The sequence below is a fragment of the Convolutriloba macropyga genome, chromosome 8 (genome assembly GCF_964194025.1).
Source record: "Convolutriloba macropyga chromosome 8, txConMacr16.3, whole genome shotgun sequence".
NCBI classification, from domain to species: domain Eukaryota; kingdom Metazoa; phylum Xenacoelomorpha; order Acoela; family Convolutidae; genus Convolutriloba; species Convolutriloba macropyga.
This window is the reverse complement of record NC_134475.1, coordinates 54,668,435-54,687,272: the sequence shown is the minus strand read 5'-3', so window position 1 is coordinate 54,687,272 and position 18,838 is coordinate 54,668,435. Positions and strand designations below refer to the sequence as shown.

The window sequence follows — 18,838 nt, the reverse complement described above, 5'->3', positions numbered from 1 at the left end:
CGGTATATTGATTTTTTCAATTGTAAAAAATGAATGATTTCAGCTTTTTTTTTTTAGATTTTCGTCATTTCTTTGGTTTGCAATTGATTTCATTCAACATAAGGCAGTACTGAGAGTTTGATAGCAACCTTTTTCCAAAATTTCCGCTTATGACTAATTATTTCAGCTTGTTTCCGGCCTCGGTATTAATTAAATCGATTTTTTGCCTTTGAATATTCTGCTGCTTATGTCTTTTCTATGATCAGTTTTATTTTTGATTTAGTATGAAATCATGTTGTCTAGCTTTTGTACAAGAAAACAGGTGTGTGTTCGTTTCGTATTAATCGCAGTGATTAGAAGTGTAATTATAGGTTTTTTCTGATGCTTAAGTTTGAGCTCTCCATTTTGAAAAGATTTAACTTAGTTTCTAAGATTAGTATCTGCCGTTTGCTTTCGCGATCTTTTTCAGATTAGAATCATGAATTGTTTGAGGGCTATTGATAACCTTGTCAGCTTTTTTAGACTATCAGGTTTTTGACCAGCTTAATTATTTTGGATTTTTTAACGTTACCAAACGTTTTCAATAATATTAAATTTTGCTGCATTTTGTTTCTCTTGTTGACAGTGGTTTCAGTTTCACCAATTTTTAGAGCAGACCTGGAGAGGTAGTGAGAATGGTTTAATACAAAAAGTAGTGGCTTCCTTTGCAATTACGGTTTTGTTAGTGAAGTTATGACGCTTCGAGTCGCTTCCGGAATTCTTCCGGCTATGTTTTTTATTTCGTCGTCATGATTTTTTTTACGACCATATGACGTCACGGCCACTTTTTGTTCATTCGTTCATGCAATTTCAACTGAATTGCATGTGTGGCGTCGTTTTTTGCTCTTAGTGGAGCGAGTTTTTTGTTCATGTGCGTGATTAAATTTTTGGTCAGACTTGACTTACCTCACTCTCAAAAATGACTTCCTCACTTTGAAATTGACTTTTATTTACTTTAATTCAAAGAGATGAGGTCAAATGGGTGTGTGTCACTCTAAATGAAGGTTATTTGAGATCAGCTAATAGAGGCAGCAATAACTTATACAGATTTTTAATCAAAATATAACAGATCAGCCTTCAATGAAAAGACGATTTTTTTTGGTCCGTCTTTTTTACTGTTTTTTTAGACTGCCGATCTACGATTCTGTTGCAGCTATTTTCTGGCAATCTGCCAGCTATGTTTATAAAATATTCTTTCGGTCACTTGAGCAATTTGACTTTGTAGGCTTTAAGTGTACGTATAACCGAAGCTGCTGAGCAAAAGGAATTTTTTGGTCTAAAGGGCTAATTTAATTTTGCCTAGATTTGGACCACCCCCTCTTGGACCCCGTGCGGCTTCCCTAAGCTTAAGTTAGCTCCAACGAAAGCTGACCACTCGCCTGCCGCTTCGGATCAATTCGTCCAACGGTGGTCGGTTTTTATTTTTTAAAAATCTTCTGAAGTCCTTCTAGTCTTTCAAATTTTATCTATCTCTCGATTTGAATAAATCTAGACAATTGTAATTGGATTTTGAGGTATTGGGATTTTTTCTATTGAAATTATTGTTTCAACCATTCCATCTTTTTTGTTGAAAGTAGCGAGATTTTGCATAATTTATGACAGAAACATGGCCTTTTGTATTCGTTGCTGTCGGCAAATTTTAAAAGTGCGCCGATCTCAAATTGAAAATCAAAGAGCTCCCGATAGATATTGCAAAAATAATATTTCCTCTTTTGAATGAACTTAATTTTGCCGAATTCAGACTGTAGTTATTAGCTAGTCACCTCTGAGTACAAGCAGACGTGTCAGAAGAAACGGCGATGATGATGATGATGATGAATAGTCTTCACTCTTATTTTCTTATAACACATACTTGTTGCATTTTTGTTGTTTGCCATAGTAAAAATTTCCTTAAAAAGTCACAATAATTTGAACAATAAGTTGCTCTCGAGGTTATTAGTTACGAAAATTTCAATGCCTTAATATGCGTTTTAAGTATATATATTAAACTGTAATTATGGAATGCCTAATGGAATTAGAGCTCAGAACCGAGTGTCCCTGTGCCCGATGTTTATTTCCAATTGACAAAACATTCCTGTAACTATTTTTAATTGCTCTTGAACGTAGTTCATGGCAATTATTGTAAACGTGTGTCTTTTTTTTATGCAAAATTTTCGCTTGACAATTTTGACTTTTTGAGTGAATTTTACGCCCTTGACTTTTTGCGTTCCGCGTTGTCTAAAATTTTCTCTCAATCACAATTTCAAGCAGCTGAACTCAATTGGCGGCAATTTAATACTAAAAGTCAAATGAAAAGTGCGCCGAAACTGGTGTCATTTTATACTTTAAATTTTAATAGTGGTATATGTTAACCTCTAATGTGGTTATTTGAAGCCCATTATAGAACTTCTTAGTCCCATTTAGGCTCCCCACCCCCGACTGAAGCAGGCTGCAATTGATTAGAGCTCCCACTAGTCGTTCAAGAGCATTTCTTCCGACGTTTAGTCGGTTATGTTCTAATTTTGTAGACGCGCGTTTTACTATTTAAGAGATAGATGAAGCAAATTGCTTAGACTTTTATTTTGCGTTACTTTGTAGCTCAAAAATACTCATGCTTTGGTTTTTTGTTCCGACCCACTTTAGTGGGGGAGGAACTATGTACTCAACTGGGTTCTTTTTGTTCAGTCGATGTACACCAGTCGATATTTTCGTCATACAGGGTTGTGAGTGGTATCATTAGAAAGTTTGCTTGTCTTGGGTAGAACTTTATATTAAAAGAATTTTTTCGAATTTTGCGTTTTCCGAGGAGTTACGGAGGCTTAACATTTTGTGAACGTTAGCCTAACTTCCTTTGTTTTGTTCACTTTTTTTGTAATTTTTTGCTTAAATTTTGATCAATTTTTGTTGAAATACCATAAAATATCTGACCAAAGCCTCATTTGTTTTACGTTTAAGGGTAGAAGAGATTCGGTGAATTGTTTAAACCAACTGTTTTTGCAAAATTTTTAGCCTAATTTTTAAAAATTCAGCATTTTTTTCTTCATAAAAAATGATATTAAATATACCTATTTGTCCCATTTTTCCACTTTTAGCGGAAGTGCAGACAAAACTGATGAAACGATCTTACTTTTCTTATATATGGCCTAATCGTACCTCCTGTTCCAAATAAAATTTTCTCGAAATAACACTTTTGCGGTCTTTTGCAAATTTAAACCAATATCTTTGGAAACTGCATAGTTTATTTTTGTTTGCCAGTAAAACTTACGAAATTTCTTAGAATAATTGAGTTTCTTAACAGCTGCACAGCTACAGCTAGGCCAGTTTTAATCTCGTTGTTGTTTTTTGCAATGAAAAAGGATTCGGATTGTACTTTGGGTCTGCCCTTTTTGATTTTTTATGTCATTTTTTCATCCCAATTACAAGAAACAAAAATTTTCTTGACTTAAATGTTCAATTAATAAGAGGTCTCTTTATCTTACAATAAGGTCCAATGAAACAATATTGTGTTTTATGAGTAAAGCTTATGGTTTTTATGGCTGCGACAAAAAATTTCGTAAATTTTCAATGATTTCTTGAGGTTTTCCCACATTTGATGTTCATTTTGTAGTCTTGTGACTATGTTTAGTTAATCAAATGTCTAACTCGTTATCTAGGGAGCTATTACTAGTAATATCTAATGCTTTGAGTTGATACATAATGTTGTTTTTGAAATGTAACTCGATAAGCATCCAAAATTCATCGTTTATTTTTGATATTTTGGTCAAATTACAGATTTGGTAACAAGTGGAAATATTTTAGTTGTACATGAATTGAGGTAACAGAAAGACTAGTTTTTTTGGCTCAATTTTTTTGTATTGTAATAGGGCTCTCTTTTTGAAAAAATGTGCTTTTTTCGATTAGTTACAGACCACAATGATTTCAAATCAAACGTCAATTATTCACTGGTCAAGTCTACTTGCAAATGGAGGCCAATGAACATACTTAATAGTTTCAGCAAAAAGCATAATGGTTGTTTGGCTTCAAGACAATTCGCATAAAGTGGTTCCCAAAATTTTGAGTTCTGCCTGTATTCAGTGTTAATTTGTAGTGTGTTGACTTTGTTCCACCAGTGTCATGTACAATTGGCTTTGTGAGCAGTAAAAAAATTGCCATTTTCAGTTGAAAGATTACTGTTGTTATGTCTGCCGCTTTTTGTTTTCAATTTGTATTGAGGTTTGACACTTTCAATATTATTTCTGCAGTTTTTAGCGTCTTCCCAGCGTTGTCAGAGGTTGCCCGCTTTCTTAAGTGAGTTTCAATGTATCCTTCGTTGCTGTTTTATTATTTAATTAACATTTTCTGGTGCTGATACTACGAGCTCTGTTTTTTTTTTAATTTTTTTTGTAATATTTTAATTTTGGAGATTCTATTTTGCTGATTTGTCGGATCATCAAATTAATGGCTCATTGGTGAGAAGTCGCATGTCCTATTAATGGCGATAAAAATAAAGTATAAGTGATTCATTGTAATTTCTTTAGAGAATAGATTTTGATCTTATAGGCTTCGATACCTTTTCCTCGCCAAATTGAAATGACTTTTTGATTTTTGCCTGTATCTCTTTTTTTGTAGTCGTGTATCACTCTGGATAATGACAGGTCTCAGTGGTTTTGTATGAAGGTATGAATGATGCCATTGAATGATTTCAGTTAACAGCTAATTGCTTTCATGACTTTCAAATACTGTAAGCGTGTTTTCCAAGATTAGCCGTTTTCTTTTTACTGGATAAATGTCCGCATTAAAGACAGGTCCCATTTCTTTTCTGGTTAAATGCAAGTCATTTGGTTTGGTTTACTTTTTTTCTGATGATCTTTTGAATTTTTCAATAAGTTTTTTGAGAATAAAACGATAGAACTTTATTTTTGGTCGTCAGTAATGCTTGTTGTTTTTATTTCCTTTTCTCGTTTGTCTTGTGTCTTACTCTCCTTAAGGGCAGGTATCATCGGCCCTCTGATGAGCTATTGTTTCATTTGTATAGTGTTTAGAGCTTAAAGCTATTTTATAAATAGATGCACCAATTTTTCTTGAACAGAAAGTGATTGTTTGAAAGTTTTCTATCGCTTCCTCATTTGGTGGGCAAATAAGTAAAAAAGCTGTTTATCGGAACATTATGTGCGAACGCACATTAACGAGCCTCCTGTTCTTTTTTGTGAATGAAACGGCTTTTTTGCAATACTGAGTAGTTGTTTAAATGAGAATGAACAAACTTGAGTTTTTCACCGTATATTTTAGTGGTTTTGCGATCCGGGCTGTCGAGAAATTTCTAAAGAAACTTGCCCTTATGGTTGTAAAATTTATGCCATACTGTATTGTTAATTCTTAAATAAAGCGTTCATAAGTAAAAACAAGTGCAAAACTATAATTGAATTCAAGTGAATTGAAAACAAGTGCAAAATATTCATTGAAAACAAGTGCAAAATATTCATTGAATTATGAGTACACCGTGACTTCTTGACAGCCTGCACCCTTAATTTAGTTTTCAAGCTCAGTTTTATTGTTGTTCAATATTGATTTTCAATTGTATATTAGGTTCTTGTTTTTTGAAGTAAGGATGGAAACCGCCCCGGCGAAGTAAACCATTCATAACGAGTTTCGAATGCTTGCTTTACAAACTTATGTTTTTTACACCCGATTTTATTTTGGATTACTATTGGATTGTTAACTACTATTGGATTATTTTTGAACAGCTGAATTGTTGAGCCGTATTATTTTATGAGAGTTCCTATATTATCAGACATAAAAGGTATGTCTCTAAATTAAAGGTCCGTTATAAGTTAACTAAATATTCATTAATGGAATGAAGAGTCCCAAGTTTTTGAGTTTTCTCTTTTCTTTTCTTAATTTGTGTGAAGACAATAATTGCATTGCTCCGTGTGTCAGTAGTTTCTGTTTGTTTGTTTACAGGTGAAAGACTGGGACGATAGACAGAAAGTGGTGAAGTGGGTTGATAATGTGATTGTAAAGAGTGCCTCGTCAACAGCTGCAGCTGCTGCCAACAAAGAACAACAAGATCAACAGTCTACTAAAACACCCAAGAAAAAGGGGTCAGTTACTTATATACGTATACATATTTATTTATCACTGATACATTAATTCACCTGGGCTCAGAAAAACTAGCTCGATTTTAATTTTTTAGTGTTAAGAAAATCTACATATATTGAAAACGTGTAATACCATTGTTTTGTCCGATAAGTCTGATCTTTACGACTAAAGTGATGAATTAATTTATTGTTTATATAGCTCGATTCTTTATATTTTGTGGTTTCGCTTGCTAGATTCCGCTGATTTTGGCCCAAAATTATATAAGTTTCTTTGTCTGTATTTTGTATTTAATAGCTATAATGTTATGTTAATCGCTGACCTATCCTAAGCTATCTATTTTTTCATTTTTTATCAGGTATCAAAATTGTATTTAAAACATTTATGAAAAAAATATTTCTCGAAAAATCAATAATTCGTCTCATTGTATGCATATTTTCTATGGTAAACCTGGATTTTTTGTCAACTGATGCTAAATGAATGGTATGAATAGTGTGAAAGGTCATTCGACCAAAGACCAGGAAAACGAGGAAAACCCTCCTGGAACGTCCAGGCAAAACACTCTGGCTCCGGGAGCAACCAGTCGTCTGGGTAGCCAACTTCAGTCTCAAAAAAGCCGGACTGGTCTGCGAGTTGCGATTAACGACAAACCTTTTGTACATCCTCATATGCAGAGCCGAAACACTGGACCGAGAAGGCTTGGGGGAAGGGGTAACTTACATGGTCGGGGAATTTCCCCCGATTCCAGGCACAAAGGCAGCATCGACCAGACAGCTGCGAAAGAGTAAAAATGTCCTCAAAATTCGACCCAATGACAATAAACTCATATCACGACCCTCCAATTTAGTTATAGGACGTCATTTGTTGTCACAATGAAGAAACTGAATTTTTGGCTTCAGTGCATCTGAAAGTGAATATTGATAGAATCGTTTTTGTGCATGACGATGAAAAACTGATGTTTAAAGCCTTTCATGACCTAAATTATCAGATTATAATGCGGCATCTTTTTAGTTTTAAATGCGTGAGCAAAATTTTTGGCCTTTCTTCAATATAAGCTCTGAAAAACGGAACGGGCGCGTCGTTCGAAGGCTGAAAATGTTTGTGAACTTTTTTGAGACATTTTTGATTTTCTATTCTTGCAAACAAATTAATCAAAACAAAATACTCAACAGAAGCTTTTCTTATCTATTGTAGCAGCAAAGATCAGCCATCTCTAATAGCTGATCCTCAAGCTTTTATGCAACTGAGCAAAGCCAGAAATTTGCTATTCTCCAAAAAGCAACAGCAACCTCAGACTCCGTTAACCGCTTTGAGGAAGATTCCCACCTCAAGTTCTGGCACCAAATTGACAAACGCAGTCGCTTCCAGTTTTAGCCAAGCCAGACCTGTGTCTAGAATGTCCACTAGGGCTAGTGTCGGTGCAGCGATAGCTGCAGTTGATAAGGAAAGGCAGCAACTGGCCTCTAGTAGTAGTCTGAAACGGTAAATTCATGTTATACTAATAGAAAGTCACCAATTTATGTTCCCGTATTATTAAAATAGCTAACTTTTCTACGTTATATGTTTAAAAGCACGGCTAACGAGCGCATCACTTATATCCTTTGTTCATATTTGTCATTTTTCTCGACGGAATCTCGTTGAACCAAAAGTTTTTATCAAACAGAAAAAGTTTCTGCCGAAAAGTCATGATTGATGTAAATAACGAAGTTTGATTTTATGAGTTTATCTAGGGCTCTCAGATAGGTAGATTACCTTTTTGTAAAAATCTTATTTGATCATGTGAACCTCTTTTTCTCAAGAATGGAATTTCGCCAATAATTTCAAACTCATATAAATGCACAAGGGATCCGGCGTTTGGGCGTAGCTCCAATCTGTCCAATTAAAAATATCGGTTGCGGAAAAAACCCCCACGGAAAAAAACCCACTTCATTTTCAATAGGAAATAAACCCCCACTTTACTATTAAAGAGCTGCGCGTTTGGCCATGCCTCGCGGGCCATGGCAATGCCTCAGGGGCCCGTGGGATTTGATATGAAACTATCACAACCGAACAACTTATCACGACCGAAATTCAATTTTAAAATGTGGGTTTATTTCCGTGGTTTTTTTTTCTGTGGGGGTTTATTTCCTAGAACCAAAAATATGGCTGTGAAATCCGAGCAGCAAGAATACGTATGGCTACTTAGATACCTTTTGGGAGAATTTATACGTATGAAACCCGTTTATATCATATATTTTTAAATAGTTTCTGAAGAATTCTTCGGTCTAAGGAAATCAACAGTTAGATACCCGATTATTCAGTCTCACGTCGCTGCACTCGAAGGTCCGTTTTAATCTGCTTGAGGCTTTCACAGCTAAATATCAAAGGCAATCAATAACAATCAGATACACGCGATTATTTGATGCTGTTCGGTTTACTGAATTTATGCCAGCTAACATTCAGCAAAATTAATAGGAGTTTCCTATCACTGGTTGAAAAATAATTATTGTTCCGACCCCTTTTGTGGGAGGAGGAAATATATACTCAAATGGGTTTTTTTGTTCAGACAATTTTGGCCGATCGATATGTTCATCGTAGAGAAATGAGAGTGGTATCATTAAAAAGCTCGTCCAGCGCAGAATTCGAAACTAAAAAGTTTTTTTTGAATTTCGTTTTTTTTTCGAGGAGTTATCGAGGATTGAAGTTTTGTGTGAACGCGTGATATTTGACATGATTTTGTTCCCTTTTAGTGTAATTTTTCTTCAAATTAAGACATTTTTTTTATAAAAATATCGATTCAAAATTAATTTTTACGCCATAAAAGAATCAATTGTGAGTTCCTATCAGACGAAAGGCGATAAAAAAGACTAGTTCTGGTCTCATAGGTAAGTTTACTAACAAAAAATTAGAATTCGATTTGAGAGCTTTTTTGAGAAAACTTTTCAGTTTTTTTCGTTTTTTTAAGTCACCTAGAGACTATTCCTTTTTCATACCGAGGTTCCGTTATTGACAAAAAACCTGATTTACAGTCTAATGAAGCCCAATGAACAAAAAATTGGACAATCAAAGAGTCGCTCGTTTTTTTAGCTTCGAGTCTTGAGTTTCGGTAATTTTAAAGAAGAGAATCGTTGACTTAAAGTCCGTTAGGTTTCGTGATGAGCATTAAGTGAACCTAGAGCATTGATTGGACGGCTAATGGCTGTTAAGACTTAAAAATGAATTTTCGAAAAATTTTTTTAACATTAACCGATCATAAACTTTTTTTCGCGAAATGTAAGTCAGTGTCAGTAATGACAGGACCCCCTTCCTTCTTACTGCAACCAAAATAATCTTTTTAGTGGTTTTATCTTCTTACTTTTTGTTAAATGAGTTCAATGCCACAAGATTTCAAAATTTTCTTAAAAAAATTTCGGATATTTTCTGATTATTGGTCCTTCTTGAAATCTTATTACATTAACCTGATTTTGATATCTCCCATTGGCTTAGAGAAGATATTCAATGGATAATGGATAAAGTTTTCAGTGAAAAACTTATGGATTAAAGGGCTGCGACACTTTCTTCGCGCACTTTTCCACTGAATTTTTTGTTTTTGCCTGTATTTGTTGTTGATTCCATAGTCATAAGACTTATTGTGATGCCTTATTGATTACCTATGCATGCAAAATAGCCTTGTCTTCCAACTGAGCCTTTTTATTGACATCCCTTGAATGTTATTGAATTTAATGGCTGTTAAGACTTTAGAAATAATTTTTGGAGAAGTTTTTTAACATTAAACGATCTTAACCCTGGTTTCGTGAACTAAAAGTCAGTCTCAGTAATGACCGGACCCTTCCGTTTTATTTCAACCGAAATTAATCTATTTAGCGTTTTATTATCTAACTATTGGTATTATGACTTCGATGCACGAGTTTTCAATTGTTTTCAAATTTTTTGGATATTTGTTGCAGTAATTTTGGTTCTTTTTGGAATCTTAACACATTATCCTTATATTGATAGTTGCAATGACTTAGAGCAGACGTTCAATGGATCATACATAATTTGTCAGAGAAAAGCTAATGGTTTAAATGGCTTGGACACTTTTCGCACTTTTCTCCTTTTTTTTTATTTTGCCTGTGTTTGTTGTTGCTTTCGTTATCAATGGCTTTTTGTAGTTAGCTGTTGATGAGCTATGAATGTCAAACATCCTCATTGTCTCATCCAGTTTTAATTTAGCGTATCCTTGAGCGTCTGTGGAAAGTTATTTAATTTAATGGCGTTGATACTACGGGTTCTCGCAAAAAATTTCGTTTAAATGTATTTGTTCATGTTTGTTGGTTTCTTGGAGTCAAATTGTTATCAAAAAAATCTCATTGCTGTTAAAAATTAATTGAACGAAGAAAAGTGTAACTGAAAAGCTCATTTTTAATGGCTTCGATACTTTTCTCGCTTAATTTTTTTTTGAATTTGCTGCGTTAGCCTGTTTTTTTTGTTCTTTAGGTAGAATGCTGACCGCAATTGCTTGCAATTGAGGTTTGATTGAATAATATTACCCGAAGCAGTCAGTTTTCAGCGAATAGTCTTAAATTTTATAATATTGTAAATTTTTAAGATTTTAAGGGTTTTTCATTTTTTTCAGTTTTTGTTGTTATCGTCAACTAGTAACTTTGTCTTAACATTGAGAGGTCACATACAATTCAGTGTATCTTAAAACTTAGCATGTTTAGTGATATTATGACGTAAATGATGTTTTGTTTGTTTGACAATTTGCGTTTTCACAAAAAAGTTTTATGAGTGGTGTAATTGTGTTTCTTGTTCTCCTGCTTTAGCACAATCGCGTAATAAGAGATTCCAATGATTTTCAAATGTGGCTCAATTGAACCTATTTATTCATTCAGTGTAACTTTTGCTGAATTTGTATAAATAAAAATTGAAATTAAAATACATAATATTTAGATAATAGCTAATGATTTTATTGGCTTCACTAATTTCTGTTTTTTCAATGTTTTTAATTTGTTGTGCGTAATTGTTTGAGTTTTCTGCATATATAGTCCGTTCCTATGGCTTAGTCTAATCAAAGACAGGTCCCCTTGGTTTCATTGTGACTTTTATTAAATTTACCAAGAATTATTTCTTTAAAAGCTAATGATTTTTAAGACTTGAAGTTATTTGGTTTAAAAAAGGTTGCTTGATTTTTGAATTTTGCGTTACCTAGTCTCATTAAAGAAAAAATCCCATCTGCTGTGTGGTTAGGAAAAATTAAAATTGTGTAGCTAGGGTTTTGTCTGAAATTTTTGTTTTTTGCTTTTTTATTTTTGTTGTTTTTTTCTCGTAGTCTTTTTCGTTGTAATAAGGCATGGCATTATTTAATTCAATTATTAGTTTGGTTGTGTAACGACTTCTTTAAAACTCAAACATATATATTTTTTTATTATCTCTTTGTCAGAAATGTAATTCAAAACACAGTTAAGACAAAAATGTAGATGAGCGCGGGTCGGAACATCATGTGCAAACGCACATTAACGAGCCTCCTTGTTTACTTAGTAATAATAATTTTTTAGTAATCGATAATTTTTTGGATTCTAATGAGAATAGGGTGTTTCATTTAACCAAATGTGTTGCAGGAACGGATGTGAGAACCTAAAACAAAGTGCTAATTGAATTGCTTTGCCCTCTAAATTGAAAATAACTTCTTGTAAGATTTTGATAATACTTCTTCATCTGTATGAGTTATGGTCAATTATTAATTGGGTCACCTGACTATATCTCTGTTTTTATTGCCAAGAAAAAATAAAATGCGTCTTTGATTTTATTTTGGAGGAGAAATTATTCTTTGGCATGTTTATAGTTATTTATCAGCTTATTAATTGCTCTTGAACGAAGTTCATAGCAATTATTGTAAAAGTGTGTCTTTTTTATGAAAAAAATTTCGCTTGACAATTTTGACTTTTCGAGCGATTTTTACGCACTTTGCTTTTTGCGTTTCGCGTGATCTAAAATTCTCTCTCAATCGCAATTTCAAGCAGCTGAACTCAATTGGCGGCAATTTAATATTAAAAGTCAAATGAAAAGTGCGCCAAAACTGGTGCCATTTTTTTAGTTGTATATGTTAACCTCTAATGTGGTTATTTGAAGCCCACTATTGAACTTCTTAGTCCTATTTATCCCCCCCCCCACTGAAGCAGGTTGCAATTCATTAGAGCTCCCACTAGTCGTTCGAGAGCAATTCTTCCGACGTTTAGTCGGTTATGTTTTTGATTGATTTCATAATTGTATAGTATGAAGTTCCTGAAAAGTATGCAGTTCCACAAAGTCAATACTTTTTTTTTATCTTGTTAAAAATGAAGACCATTGAATTTAGGGAAAGCTTTAAATGAGCACAGTGATTTTCGGTTATTTTGTGGCCTATATTCAACAACGAAAGCAAAATCATTGTAGCTATTTTTTTCATGAATCTGGACTGAACTTGAGTGACAATTTCGATGATTTACCAGTTGGGCGAATTAGCACAGTAAACAGCAGAAAGTGGCTTTGAACAAATTCCAGTGACAGAGTTTGCAAAGTAAAAGTGGTATAGAAATCTTAAAAGTCTCATCGATAGATAAAATTTTAAAACTTTTAAACAATTATTAACCGCCAAATATTAAAAATGCCGGTGCTGTAGAGAAAATCATTTACTTTAATGTGTTTCATTTTAGGGTGAAAAATACATGTGAGGCATTGGAGTTGTAGCGGAAGTAAATTAAGAATTTATTAAGCTTGTCAACTTTTACCTCAAACTTTTATTAATTTTTTTTTAAAAATACAAATTTGGTAAAGATTAAGGCTAGACAACAAACACATGAGTTAGTTTTAGAAGCACAATATTTTTGTTATACGAAATATGGCCATAATGACATTCCAGTAGGGAAGGTTGTGTTTTCTCTGAGCTGAAGTATCCTATTTAGGAGAAAAATTTTCCTCCTCTTTGTATGAAATAGGGACGAAAATTCTCTATTTACTGAGTTATGAGTTATTGAACTCAAATTCAATAATTTTGACGATCACGACTATCACAATCAGTTTCTAGCCGACTTAATTCTATTTTCGTTCATTTTTTATTTTGAATTCATGCTTCATACTGTTTGAATGCAGCTCTGTCACCATTCAAGGCGAAAAGGGTTCTCCTGAAAACAACAACAACAACACTAACAAAGCGAACAACAGTAATAGCCATAACAACAATAGCAATAATAACACGTCTACAAGTCGTCGCAACTCGGAGAGACATGCTAGCATTGCTTCGTCTCGGCGGGCATCGGTGGCTTACGACTCTTTGAGCTATGGTCGCATGTCTAGCGTGGCAAGCTCAATCGCATTCAACGAGTCAGTACTTCGGAATCTAATTCCTTCTTTTGTAATATCACACAATTATTTGTGGAAATAAAGGACGTGATTAATGGCTCAATTACACGTGTAAACTTAACGATTTAAAATTTCTTCTAGGGTTTCTACGCAATTTTTCATGCGATTCCCTTAAACCTCCTTGTTTTGTGTGAAAAACATGTATCTTTTGTGATAATGTCGAAAAAAGTGTGATTTTATTATTGTTTGTGATATTGTTACATTTAACAAAAAATTGTGTGATATTACTAGAGAAAGCATATTACAAAAAGTGCGGATTTGATCTGGTGCACTTTTTTCATTAAGATTTTCTACTTTTTGTTTTTAATTTTTGCATTGTGTTTCTTTGTTTTGTTGTTTTGGTTTCTATCTTTCCTGCATAATTTTGAGTGATGTTTGGTATTTTGTTTGAGTGTATTTATGGTTTTGTTCTCAGGTTGTTCAGCTGCTTCCTAATATGTCCGTAGATTTCTATTCTCTGATGTTCAATTTCAAAAAAGAGCAACAATGACTGCCTTGAAACCATGAAATGGCTATTAATGATGCAAAAAATTCACAAATTCATTCTAATGCTAATTAATAATTACATTGTCTAGTTATTCGTGGAAGGAGATTTAGCAGCTTTCTATGTCAGTGTCAGGACAAAATACCCAATGCCAAAATACCCAATGTGGAAAATATCACAACCAATCCTGGGATTAAAACATCCGCATAAATATGATAAAGTATGATTGTAATACCGTCTGCTAATTTGTGATCGCATTATTGAATTAAATGATCGGAGGAATAAATTGGCTATAATGGCATTGGTTTTTTTGGGTATTTTGGCATTGAACATTTGGCTTATTTGGCATTCGGATTATTGAACTAAATGATCGAGGGGAATAAATTGGCTATAATGGCAATGGCTCATTGGCTATTTTGGCATTGGGTAAATTGTCATGCAATCTTCTATGTCATATTTAGCTGTCAAACGCCAGTAAACCTTGGAAAAGGAGCAAAGTTAACCTCATTTGCGAAGGCCTACGATTGTGGTCGTCACAAAAGTTCACAGAAAGCAGTCCGCCGTGATTTTCCTAAGCCACCATGTATTGAAGAGCAGACGAAAAAGACAGCGACGTTCAGAAGGAAACGTTTCTTACAAACGCTTTTGGACTTGAGTTATACTGAAGATGATGAACAAAGTGCCGCAAACACTAAAGGAATCTCTTTAACGATCTCTAAATAATCTCTATTCAGAAGTTTATTTAAACAATTTTATTTAGGGAAACTTTTTCTAAACGATCGATTTTCGGTTGGATATCGTGGTGCTTAGGTTTATAATAAACTCAAAACGCATTATTGTCTGCTATCAGACTCAGAGAACCAATCTGTTTCGGAAATCTCATCCGAATATCACAAAATTACAAGGATTCTTATATTTTGATAGCCAAGATTTGGTTCAACATAAATTCCAATTCTAGGGACTGCATTGCTCACTGCCCTTGAATCGATCACTGGAAAGTGGGAAAAATTTTTGGACATATAATCCCACTAATGTTGCTGCTGGAGCACGGCGTTTGTCCGATGAGTGTTTGGAACAAATGCACTTTGAAAGAAGTCCAAAAAATTCCTTCAAAACTTACACTTCCTTAAAATTTATACTTTCCCCATTTCGTTCTTTGACACGGGGTTCAGTGTTGCGGACCTCATGTCCCGTTGCCTATCCTCTCTGCATCTCTTAAAATTTTTTGTAGTCTTGATTGCGCTCAAATGAAGTTTGTAGCAATTATATTAGTCATGCTGATCTATTTCAATTATTCAAAAACGCTAAAACAGAAAAGATTATAAGTACAACTTTGCACTATTTTGCAGGATTTTGTTCCAAGATACAATGATCTCTATTGGGGAAAATATATTTAGAAATTTTTGTCAAGAACAAATTTTTCATTCCTTTTCAAATTTTATAAAATTTTGTCAGGGAAATTTTGCCACGTAAAGACATGCTTTATGCTTAATTGTGTTTTATTGAGATCCCATTAAAGATGTCATTGAGAGAAAGCAAAAAGTCCGATTCAAGACCGAAGTTACTTACATTAAAGACTTCACTGATTGGCCAATCTCTTGGCATTCGAAATTGAGTGACCCAAGCGGCTGGCCTTTTATCGAAAGGCATTCCTTAATTGCATCATCATTTGCATCGTAATTACCTTGTTACTTGATTCAATCACGTTTTCTTCAACTTCTTCTGTCTATACTTTGTGTTTAAGCACACGGGTGTCCTTTTATCATCTGTCATGACTTTGTTCAAACCCCATCTTTCTATCGCCATGTTAATTTCTCTCCCAAAGATATGTCGGAAATTTCCCCTGGATAAATTGTTCCTGTGTCACAAGTTGGTTCTCTCTGAAAAGTATTGACGATGTTTGCGAATAAATCGCAAAGGCTGCTGCGCAGTTCCGTGAAATTTACTCTTTCGCAGGATCTCAAAAGTAACCTTTTCCTGTCAGTCGATTTTGGTTCAATGACATCAATTCGCTTTTGGTCTGGTGGCGCATTATAATTTTTACATGGTTAACTAAAGATGTATAAACTAAAGACGTCTGGAAAAATTCGCGAACTGTGGAATTCAGTGTTGTCCCTCTCTATGTTCACAAATTCTTGAAGTTCTTTAACATCAAATTTTTAACATCACATTTAAGCTGCCGATATGGTCAAACCAACTATAACGATTATTAAAAAATAATTGATGTAGGAAAATTTTCAAATTGGTTTCCTTATGTAAATGCTTATTCTAGAGGAACCAACTTTCGACACAGGAACTCTTAGCTCACTAATTTCACTGCACAAACCCAGAAAATAATCTGTCATCTATAATTTCAGGGCTGCGAGTGAGAAAGAACTGTCTCAACCTGAACTGCAAGCTCCGAAAAAGAAGAAAGTGACGGAGTTGAAGCCAGAGCCAGAACACACAGTGGTCGACGGAGGTCTCAAAGAGATCCCAGTGACTGTGTCTGCCGTGTGTGGATACACTAAGCTCAAGTGCAAGACCACAGCCATCAATTTCCAGAACACTATGATGTTCCAAACAAGAAAATTTGAGTTAGTTTACCAATCAGTGATAAATACAAACAAATTGGGATTTGTTCCTCCTTCTGGAACATGGAAAAATGCTTTTCACAGAATTTTCGAAAAACTAATGCTAATGCGCAGCACATTTGGTACTAATGGAAGGTGTCTAACCTCCTTTGTGACATTTTTTGTCCTAATTTCGGTTTAATTCACTATAAAAATTGAATTTGGCAATTCGAGACGTCATGCAAATTTGATTTACAGCGGGCAAGCTTCGACGATTTTTTTCTTTTTATTACAATGCATTAAGTTTTAATTTATTTTAACAAAATTTAGAGTCGAAGTACTAAATTTAAGTCCGATGAAATATGTTCCTATGTAATGCTTTTCCAACAATAAGTAATAGGCAAATTGGAAAACATGTTTTTGACAGGTTTTCGATCACCAACAAAGGCCAAGTTGGTCTCACTTATCACTGGCGAATTGAACTGGAAGACGGGAGAACAGCGGAGTACCCACTCGAGGAGCAGGAACCCAGACCCATCTCTAGACAGAACACAACTCTGGATCGTAACAGTGCCGGATTGGTTCCAGAACTTGTTCCGCCTGCAACCCCAGCATATGTTCCATTTAGTGTGGACCCATTCGTGGGAGTGATTAGCTCTGGAAGGAAACGGACTTTCCATGTCAGATTTGCACCTTTGGATATCGGAGAGTTCAAGGGCAAACTTATTTGCACGTGAGTGGAGCTCAGTAGTTGCGGTCACAATCTAAATGGGGACGCATCTGCGAAAATGTTCACGTGCTCTTTTCTCCTTTAACTTTTGTGCATATAAATGGATAAGTATAATGAATAGAAAGTTTATTTTTTTAACTTTACAGGAGGTCAACGTTTGATTCTCCTTACTTTTAAAATTTTGGTATTTATTTGCATTTCTTTTTTAATCAAGTCAAACTTCAAATTTGAATTTATTGTAAAAATGATTTTTAAGAGACTAGAACAACAATTTAGTGATAAGTTTGTAGATTAACATAAATCCAGAAATTTTCAGCATACCCAATCTGGACCCAGTGGAACACCCAGACAACAATGGAACTGTAGAAATCCAGTTAAGTGGCTCCTCTGAGATGCCCTGCGTCCACTTTGACCTGCCTGAGAGTGACTATTTGAGTGGCAACAGACGAGACCCTACCCGGAAGGGTCCGGGGGGAGAGCCCCCAGGTAGCTTGGATCCTAACACAAAGGTGCTTGAGTTTGCGGTCACTGGAGTTGGCTTCAGCACTTCAAAGTACGCGTATAAATGCTTTTGTGTTTCGTTTAACGAATCGTTGTTAACATTTTTTTATGTCTCTTGTTCAAAGCTTTAAGCCAACAGCAGCTGTATTGTAGTTGTTTTTTTTTTCGGGCCGAACTTTTGGTAGCAAGAAGGGGACAATGTTAGTACTCGAATTATTGATTGATAATTGAACATCGAAGATCACGAGGTAGTATAATGGTGTCACCCACTTTTTTCAACTGGAAGAGCAGTAATGATATCGTCCTCATTTTAGAACTCGAAGATCTATTTTTATTTTAAGTATATTTTTCAAATTATTAAGTTCAAAGAGGTTACTACTCGTTATTAACAGGAAGTTTGAGGTGATCAATCCGACCAAGAACTCGTACAGCTACTCGTGGACTTGTCTGGACCAGAAGAGTGTGAGAAAAGAGATCCCTTTCAAATGTGTCTCCCATAAGGGACATATTCAATCTGGACAGACAACACAGGTGGGGAAAGTTAAATGACTTTTTTACCACGAGTTATTATTCAAAATGAAGTATTCGAGTAATTATATTCAAATTAAATGTACAGCGTTGAAGTGTACTGCATTTTGTGCCGCCTTGATTGTTTTTTTTTCACACCGTTTACAAGAAGCATATATGACCTTATTCTGTCAAGCCCTTTAACTCAAACACATTTAATCTTAAATTTTTTGAGATAAAATTAGTCGCTAATTGATGTAGATCGGGGTTTGCATTTCTATGAAATAGATTTTTTGATTTCCTGCCTGCCAGACACGTTTGGGAATGCTTAATAAAAAATCGGCTAACTGTTTTTTTAAATGAGAGTGATTAATAATTGTTGGAAATATAGAATAATTTGTTTCAATGCTGGAATGGCACTATTCATTTCTACCTTTAGATGGGTTTCGATTTCCTGCCGAGTGAGCTGGGCGTGACTGAATCCTTCTGGAGGTTCTCAATCCCTGGACAGAAGATAAACTTATTGTTCCTTCTGGTTGGCACCACTTGTGAGCCTGTTGTCAAGTTTGAAAGGTCACATGTCAACTTCAGATCCATCCTCGTTGGTTAGTTTCTCTGGAGCTATCGCCCTTC

At 34.6% G+C, this 18,838-nt stretch overlaps 2 protein-coding genes across 7 annotated transcripts in view; one reads left to right on the top strand and one right to left on the bottom strand.

Annotated features, from left to right (window-relative positions):
• Window positions 1–18,838, bottom strand: part of LOC142344835 (unconventional myosin-Va-like) — a 380,102-nt gene that overhangs the window by 308,424 nt on the left and 52,840 nt on the right. The window lies entirely within an intron of this gene.
• The window catches only part of LOC142345113 (hydrocephalus-inducing protein homolog), a 236,409-nt gene that overhangs the window by 177,742 nt on the left and 39,829 nt on the right, over window positions 1–18,838 (top strand). The window contains exons 67-75 of the mRNA XM_075397198.1: window positions 5,938–6,077; window positions 6,566–6,856; window positions 7,267–7,554; window positions 13,162–13,392; window positions 16,273–16,491; window positions 16,895–17,200; window positions 17,514–17,750; window positions 18,091–18,229; window positions 18,645–18,810. Of these exons, the coding sequence (XP_075253313.1) occupies window positions 5,938–6,077; window positions 6,566–6,856; window positions 7,267–7,554; window positions 13,162–13,392; window positions 16,273–16,491; window positions 16,895–17,200; window positions 17,514–17,750; window positions 18,091–18,229; window positions 18,645–18,810 (2,017 nt within the window). The remainder of the gene's footprint in view (window positions 1–5,937; window positions 6,078–6,565; window positions 6,857–7,266; window positions 7,555–13,161; window positions 13,393–16,272; window positions 16,492–16,894; window positions 17,201–17,513; window positions 17,751–18,090; window positions 18,230–18,644; window positions 18,811–18,838) is intronic.